Here is an 8890-nt window from a genome sequence, read left to right as displayed (position 1 = left end):
TCTAGGTGTATTGTAACCACTGATACCTAACACTTGAGTCTTCAATGATGTTGTAGTTGATTTGTCTGTGTCCATATTTTGCCTTCATCAAACTTCAAGATTTGTCTTTATCAAAATCATGCAATGCACACTTGCATTCACATAAATTGTTGAAGAAGTACTAGATACCTTACCGGTGTTGATTTCATGGGCATTCCAAAGCCTTGTTATGTCGGAAGAATATTTGGTGAAGGGTTTATTGGAAAACAAATATTGTCTATATCCAGGATAAAATTGGAGCAAACACACTTATATGTTTTACACTATGACAATGAGGTTGAGCCATATGTTGAAAGACATGAGGAGATGCTTAGGAGTTCTAACCCAAATAAGAATAAAAATTGGATTTACAAAGAGCATATTTTGTGTTTTATAAAATGGCCAAGAAATCTCATTGTTGAGAAGTTGAATATAAACACACATTTGTTTCCTAAATATTGAGATGGTTAACCAATAGTCCAAGTATTCATGCGTTATCTTACATTGGTTACATAATTAATGAGTTCACATTTTATATGAAAATCAAGATGATCATGGTGCAATGCAAAAAATTAGTGTGGCTATTGTTGGTCAAGCTATACACATGTCAAGTGCATAAGATAGAAACCCCATATATGTGAATATGTCATACATTAGGGGTCATTGAAAGTTTATGGGAATTAGATTATGCAATGTTTTAGGTGTGAGTTTTTGGTTGTATGTGGGTAGCTTTTGGGTTGATGAGTTAGGGTTCGCATACGTTGATCTTAATAGGTTAGGATATAAGTATGAGACTTTTATTCTAGCATCAATGGCTCACCAAATATTCTATGTTGATGACCCGACTGATATGAACTGGTCTAATATTCTTATGACCAACAAAATAATCATCAATGATATTTGTGACAATGACTATAAAGATATTGATACTGAAGATGATCCTTTCTTTGGGGAATCACAATCGTGTGAGAGTGGTCCAACTATAGATGATGATTTATATAGAAGAGTTAATCATGACAAGGGGATTTGGGTGAATCCATATTTTCTTCTAAACAATGATAATACAAGTCTCAATCAATCAATGGAAATGAAAAGTAACTTAAAATGTATTGTTGGATATCTTTGATTTAAATATATGCAAGTATTATTTGATATAATAACTCATACATTAATTGTAATGTTATATGAAACAATAATATTGTTAGCTTCAACAATGGTGACTAGATTTGAGTGATATTGAATGTCTACTTTCTACATGTCCATTTAAGTGGGCACTATTAAATATATACTTTCTACATCATTTTTGAAGCATTATTGAATCTAACCTTACATTTTAATTCACTTACATAGACATCATTGTTTAATAACAATGCCTTTGTTGTAGGATCATTTTTAGCTTGAAAGTTTTGAGTTTTTAGTTATAATTCTATTTTGATGAGTTCTTAGGGTTTTAGGTCACTTTTGGTTGTTTTATGTAGGGTAATTTGGTAGGAATGTATGTGTTTGAGTTTGTAGGTCTTAGGTCACGATTTGGATGTGTAGGTTAGGGTTTTGTAGGGTTTTGATTGCAAAGTGATATAGGTGATTAGGGTTGGTTAATTTAGTGGTAAAAGGTCTGGGCTTTATGTGTGTAGGGTAGGATTTGTGTCTGTTTAGTTTGGGAAACGTGTGTAGGGTTAGTTTAAGGTTGGGGTATTTGGTTTAGGACTTGTTGGCCTCATTTTGAATGTGGGTGGAAGGATAGACTTCGGTTTATGGTTAAGGAAGATGATGAATGCAGGAAATTATGTATTGGATGTTTATGGAATGGTGAATGAAGGTGATGAATTAATGGATGAATGATGGAGTGTAATTTGTGTTGTGTGTGAGGCACTTGTGAAAGTAGAAAAGGAATGAAGGGGAAAGTGCTACAAGCTTGGCAGCTTGATAAGCTATGGTGTTCGCCACAAGCAAGGAAACTTGATAAGAACCAAAAATGGTGGCAACGACCAACCTAGGTTTAGGAGACACTTCTCAACTAAAACACTTTAATTTATTAATCAAATTCAACTTAACTTCATTAATACAATCTAATTACATAAATAGGCAAGCAACTAGGCTCCCTTGAAAAAATAAAATGAAAATAATAATTGAAAACCTAATTAAAACTTAGACGAAGTCCTAAAACTAATTAGCTTTGAATAATAAAATTCCTAATTAATTTTTGAAATTAAAATTTCTAATTAATCATGAAAATAAATATGGTTGGGATTTTGGAGTTGTTGGTTGAATTCCTTGAAGTATGACTTGGTCTTGAGTTGTTGGACGGTTGAAGATTTGGATTTGAATCAACCTTAAAAAAATCCTCTAATTAATTTGGTCGAACTTAATCAGAAAATTTCCTTGCTTGAGTGGACTTGATCATCTTATCTTCATCCCTTAAGTATTGCCACGAGTTGGTTCTGAAATTGAAATTCAAGTAGAGCTTTGACTTGTTCCAATCAACATCTTATCATCTCCTTAATTTATGCCTTGTCTTATCCTGAGGAGTAACCATAAGTTGATTAAACCCAATCTGATTTATAGTTGTGCCCTCTTGTGCTCTTACATCCTTCCTATTTTTATGCCACCTTGTCTTGAGTCATGTCATGCCTTGTAAGAATTGATCATGTCTTAGATTTCCATTTGTCCTAGTCGTACCATTTTGAACCCAAAGCCTGGGTTAACTAGTTGGCCACTAATGGACCATGATACAAAAGAATTAAATTAATAAATTCCCAACCTCATATTACATGAATTAAATACTAACATACTTGACATCAAATAAACTCCTAAAAATAAATCCTAAGACTACATGAGAATAAATTCTCATTTATTAAACTTAAGGCAAATAAATACTTTAACTAAAACTATGCTAATAATTCTTTGCAAGAACATGGATTCCAAGTGATTCTCCTATTTATAAGATTGTCCTTCACATATCATAGGTTGCCCCCTTGATTTACATCACTTTCAAAGTTTCCAGACTCAATCAGATTAAAAAATTTAAAGTTTAAAAACCAAATTAAGAATGATTTTAAAGTTTCAGGACATACTTAGTTAATTACAATTTTCTAGCGTCAAAATGAAATTTTTTCAGTCCTACAACTATTTCGTCAGATGAAAGAACAAAAATGAAAAAAAAAAATAGAACAAAGAACAAAAAAATATTGATGCAACATAGTAGGTAGAAAAGATGCATACACAAATCGTAGGCAACAAAATACTATTCTTGATGCATCAAAGTAGCTGAAGTTGGTTTGAAAGAATGTTGGTGGGTAGAGTATGAGACGAATGTTGGTGGGTAGAGTATGAGAAGAATGTTGAAGTGAGTGAATTTGAAGAATTAAGAAGAATGTTGAAATGAATGAGTTTGAAGAATAAAAAAGTTAATGACGAGTTTAAAAAACAAAGAAGATAAATGAGTTTTAAAAGATGTGCTTTTTTTTTTGCAAAAAAATGTGTAATTAGCTTTGAGAAGATGTAATTAGGGAAATAAGAAATTTTAAAAATTACAAGGGTATCCAAAATAAAAAAGGATGTAATATCTATACTCTAAGAGTGTAAAATGTATACACTGACAGTGTAAAGATTTATACACATGCAACTCTTCATCCACTATTCATTTGGATTACCTTTTATGAAAACTCAACGCTAATAAAAAAAAGAATGGTGATGATACAATGACAGTGTATAAAACTCATACATTGTCAGTGCATACATCTTTTTTTCCTCATACTCTAATAGTATAAAGATTTTTAGACATGCACTCCATCATCCACCATTTATTTTGAATTAATTTTTTTGAAAAGCTAATAATAATTAAATATCAATGATGGATGATCATAGTGTATAAACCTCATATAATGTTAGTTCATACATCCTTTACAGTGTCAACACTTACACTATCAGTATATACCTATTAAATCATTTCTCATGAGTTTAAAATCTGTCCACTTATAGTATAAAGTTTTTTACAATGTCAACACATCATCTACCATTGATCTGTATTATTTTTGTTTGAGTCAATAGTAATTAATAAATCAATTGTGGATGATTTCCTAAGAGTGTAAAAAAATTTACACTATTCGTGTATACCTATTAAATATTTTCTCATGAGTTTAAAATCTGTCCACAAGTATAAAGTTTTTACACTGTCAACACATCATCCACCATCGATCTGTATTATTTTTGTTTGAGAGTCAATGATAATTAACAAATCAATGATGAATGATTTCCCGAGAGTGTAAAAAACATTTACACTATCAATGTATACATATTAAATACTTTCTCATGAGTTTAAAATCTGTCCACCAGTATAAAGTTTTTTACACTGTCAACACATCATCCACCATCGATCTGTATTATTTTTGTTTGAGAGCCAATGGTAATTAATAAATCAATGGTGAATGATTTCCCGAGAGTGTAAAAAACATTTACACTATCAATGTATACCTATTAAATCCTTTCTCATGAGTTTAATATGTGTCTACTAACACTGTAAAATTTTTTACACTGTCAATATATCATCTAACATTGACCTGTACTACTTTTATTTGAAAATAAATGGTAATTAATAAATTAATGGTGAATGGTTTTATGAGAGTGGAAAAAATATTTACACCTATTAAATCATTTTGTCATATAAAAATGGGATAAAAATAAGTGTGAAATTCTGAGGGTGGTGGAAATAACAAATAGGCGTGGGCCATAGTCGAACTTGGCCCATAAGCTTTCAATGCGACTTTAATATCTCCTTTCGCCGATTTCATTTTCTACCAGTTTCAGGAATCATTGAGATGCTTCCCGAATCGTTCACAAAATGCTATAATACTGTCTGAATTCAACACTTCCTAATCAAAAATAAGTTTTCGTTTTCTTTATTCACATAAACTTCTTAAAGTTGTTCTGGGTTTTATCTTTTCAATCAAATATGGCTAAAGAGGGACCAAACTGGGATGGTTTGCTCAAATGGAGCATTGCTCACTCCGATGGAACTCATCCCACTCGCAATTTAAGGTCCCTTTGTTTTCTTTTCTTTTTTCATTGTTTTAGTTGCTGGAATGTACATCAATGTTTCAATATTTGTTTCTTTTAATGTTTTAGTGGTTTATTCTGAATGACGAGGCCGAAATCAATTGCAGTGAATTTAATTGGCGGTTTGGTGGTTTCTATTTTTCTTACTAAGGGGTTGATATTTAGGGAGAAGAGGGATGCAAGTTGATATTTGAAAGAGAACACTGAGAAGATAGAGGAGGTTTGAGAGCTTGAAGTACATTTGTGAGATGACTTCTAAGTCTTCTCTATCCCTTTCTTAACCTGCAAACTGACTCTTAAGACTTAAAGCACATAAAAGACCAGGGTATTAGGTTAGAGAACTCATGGTTTAAATACCACATTCAGTCCAATGTAAGATGCCTTATCTTTAAGAGTGTGATGTCTATGACGACTTTCACTCAATCAGCCCAATAGTAGCCCTTTTTCTTGTTGGCGGCTTTGCTTATCCATCAGTATCAGTAATATAATTAATCCAGTCTATAGATAGTCCTTTTTGTGACATAACTCTAAATGAAAGGTAACAATTGTTAGGCTGTTAGGCTTAAGGTATATTTGCAAGCTGATTTTTTGAGGGTCATAGAGGGGAGGGGAATTTAAGGTTCATATTTAAACTTGTTAGATAACACTCATAATCCTTCTTTTTTCCTTCTTTCCCCTCTAAAACACTACTCGTAAACAGATTTTACTTTCAGTGCAAAGCTGGGTATAATTTTCGTTGATAGCCAAATTTTTTTGACGGGGAAGGGTGGGGAGAGAGAGGAAGTTGTGCAGATGCTGCGGTTTGAATGCTCCAATTTCTCAGAGCTCTTCCTCCTTGGAACACAAAGCTGAAAACCTCTGTCAATTTTTTATTTATCTTTTTTGGAACATAATTGATTCCTGTAATTGATATGAAGGAGGATACTAAACTAAGGTTTAAGCCAAAAGTTATTTTCTTATATTGAGAATCTAAGACAAGAAACCAATCAGGAATTTGGATGTTTGAAATGATATTCAGTGGAATATGATCTGATTTTTGTTAAATTTTTTGGTTCTTTAGTGAAGAGGACCGAAAATGGTTTATGGAAGCGATGCAAGCTCAGACTATCGATGTTGTTAAACGAATGAAAGAGATTACACTTGTAATGCAAACTCCAGAGCAGGAACTGGAAGCTCAAGGAGTTACCCCTGAAGACATTGAAGGTATCTAACATTTTCCATTACTATTTATTAGGCCGATAAAAAAGAAACTTCATTTTATTTTCAGTTGACCATTAATTCTCTACAACTGGTTTCTCGCAGATGTGTTGGATGAGTTGCAAGAGCATGTTGAGTCAATTGATATGGCCAATGGTAACTAAATTGAATGATTATTATCATGTAAAGTACTTCGATTTTCTTGCTTATGCTTGCTTGTAGTCGTTTCCGGTGGGGAATTCCAATAAATTTGTAGATCACGACTTAATTGATTGTGTGATTCTTAATAGCTGCCTTTTTGCACAAGTGAAGATCCTCTCCAGTACTGGATAGAGTTACTGACATGTGGCATTAAACAAATTTTAATTGTCTTTATTATTTTTGAATTAAATATTTTCAAAACTTATAGAATTTTCCTCCTCATCATACTGGAGGGTCCAGTACCGGAGAGGATATCAATTCTGCACGAGTTATCCATGACTTGCAAATGATTTCATTGAATTTTTGGTAATGCATAGGTTAAGTGGCTTGTTTTGAATAGTAATGATTTTGTGGAAATCGATGTATTGGGTTGGGTTTATTAGTTCAGGCTTTATTGGTCAAAGATGTTTTCTCTCTATTGTAATGCTTCTGTAGAAAATTGTTGATTTCTGCCTTTCCTTTTCCCATGTGATCATTGCAATAGTCGGTAAGCCGAAATACTTGATGTTCCTTATTATATGTCTCTTAGGGAACAAAGTAGCTAATTAATGTAGCTAACTCACATATTATTTGTTGTTTTCCATACTTACCCTTATCTATCCACTAACTACCATTAATATTACTTCATTAACTATTCTCTCCAACATAAATATTAGTCCACTAAGTGTCTCTCCAAGAGTAAAATTGAAAATTCAGCTATTAATACCTTCTTGAACTTCTAAAAGGACAACTAAATAGTCACAATTTTTTTCTTTAAAAACACAGATAACAGTAAACAGAGGGAGTCTGATTTTGATGTCATTATTTTGTACATTTTTCCTTTCTACATCAGATTTAGTGCCATTGTTTTTCGATAATTGGTTTGCCAGTGTGTTCACATATTGTCTGATTGGGTAACTGTATGTCTTATCTCTTTCCTGCATTTTACCTCTTTTCCTCCAGATCTCCACTCAATTGGTGGGTTGGTTCCTCTTCTTGGTTACCTCAAGAGCACTCATGCCAATATTCGAGCGAAGGCTGCTGATGTTGTGACCACAATAGTACAGAATAATCCTCGAAGCCAGCAACTTGTTATGGAAGCCAATGGCTTCGAACCTCTTATTTCTAATTTTTGTTCAGATCCTGATGTAAATGTTCGAACTAAGGCATTGGGTGCAGTATCTTGTATGTACTATTATATTTTTCGATAGTGATACCTTATCTCCTGAGTTTACACAGTATTGACTTATTTCTGCTTTTGGAATGTCTTAACAGCACTTATTCGGCACAACAAACCAGGCATTGCTGCATTTCGTCTTGCAAATGGTTATGCTGCTTTAAAAGATGCACTTACTTCTGAAAATGTGAGATTTCAAAGGTAATTAAGATTATTTCTGTCAAGATTCTTAACTTCTTATTGTGTTATACTTGTTGATTAATTGGAGCTTTCAATCATTTATCATCATTATTAGTTGTGAAAGTGATTTCTAACTTAGGTTATTTTTTTATCTTTCAGGAAAGCTCTGAATTTGATCCATTACTTGTTGCATGAGAATAGTTCAGACTGCAGCATTGTGAATGAGCTTGGATTTCCTCATATAATGATGCATCTTACGTCTAGTGAAGATTCGGATGTCAGAGAAGCTGCCCTTCGAGGCCTTCTCAAGCTTGCTCGTAATAAAAAAGACGAGTCATTGGAAGATGTTGACAAACTGAAGCAACTTCTTCAAGAACGAATAAATGGTATCAGTTCAATGTCAGCTGAGGACCTTGGAGCAGTGAAAGAGGAAAGGCACCTTGTGGACTCTTTATGGAGTATTTGCTTCAATGAGCCTTCTTCTCTTCGGGAGAAAGGCCTTCTTGTGCTTCCTGGAGATGATGCAGCCGCTCCTGATGTTGCTAGCAAACATTTTGAACCTCCTCTCCGATCGGCGGCTGGGAACCCTTCTTCCAAGAAAGGCTCTAATAATGAAATAAAGAAAGAGACCCCTTTGCTTTTAGGGATAGGGCCTTCATCTGCACGCACATAATCAAATTAGTTAAAACTATGGGAGATGCTAGTTGATGGATACTGATTGATTAAGTTTTAATGTTGTCCAATCCTCTTATCTGTTATTTTATGGAATTGTTGCTTCCTTTTATTTTCTTCTACTGGCAATTTCGTTCTTCAACCTATAGCTATTTTTCTTCACATCCCTTAGTACGACTGAAATGATGAAAGGAGATAAATTATCCCCTTGACCCATTAAAATTTTAACATTTGTCTTTTACTTTTTATTATTTCCTTCAAAAGTTGTCATTTATTGTTGGCCAACGTGCACAACCAGGTCTAGCTGACTGAGAACCAGAATCTTCTATGATGAAGGAAAAACAAAATCAACAGATATACTGATTCCAAGTCAAAAGCTAAGTAATTGGAGTTCTTGTTTTGGGTTCTACA

At 33.2% G+C, this 8890-nt stretch overlaps 1 protein-coding gene across 2 annotated transcripts; it reads left to right on the top strand.

Moving 5' to 3' along the window:
• The first annotated feature begins 4819 nt into the window (after positions 1–4819).
• On the top strand, positions 4820–8598 carry LOC109341535 (hsp70 nucleotide exchange factor fes1-like). 2 transcript variants are annotated; one of them, XM_019579472.1, is made up of 7 exons: positions 4820–5055; positions 6134–6276; positions 6376–6426; positions 7414–7635; positions 7726–7828; positions 7967–8491; positions 8553–8571. In XM_019579472.1, the coding sequence occupies exons 1-6, from the start codon at positions 4970–4972 to the stop codon at positions 8478–8480; spliced, it is 1119 nt and encodes a 372-aa protein (XP_019435017.1). In that variant the 5' UTR covers positions 4820–4969; the 3' UTR covers positions 8481–8491; positions 8553–8571. The 2 variants fall into 2 exon arrangements, with proteins under 2 accessions (XP_019435017.1, XP_019435016.1); XM_019579471.1 differs by having other exon boundaries at positions 7967–8598.
• Positions 8599–8890: the final 292 nt, after the last annotated feature.

Source organism: Lupinus angustifolius, unplaced genomic scaffold, assembly GCF_001865875.1.
Source record: "Lupinus angustifolius cultivar Tanjil unplaced genomic scaffold, LupAngTanjil_v1.0 Scaffold_496, whole genome shotgun sequence".
In the NCBI taxonomy this organism is placed as follows: domain Eukaryota; kingdom Viridiplantae; phylum Streptophyta; class Magnoliopsida; order Fabales; family Fabaceae; genus Lupinus; species Lupinus angustifolius.
The sequence above is the reverse complement of the archived record's forward strand: the minus strand, read 5'-3'. Positions and strand labels throughout refer to the sequence as shown.

Bases quoted from the DNA above. Each gene is read 5' to 3' on its own strand.
- LOC109341535 (XM_019579471.1), top strand. From the start codon at position 4,970: ATGGCTAAAGAGGGACCAAACTGGGATGGTTTGCTCAAATGGAGCATT. The intron at 5,056-6,133 runs GTCCCTTTGTTT...TTGGTTCTTTAG, and splicing joins CATCCCACTCGCAATTTAAG to TGAAGAGGACCGAAAATGGT. The intron at 7,829-7,966 runs GTAATTAAGATT...TTTATCTTTCAG, and splicing joins GAAAATGTGAGATTTCAAAG to GAAAGCTCTGAATTTGATCC.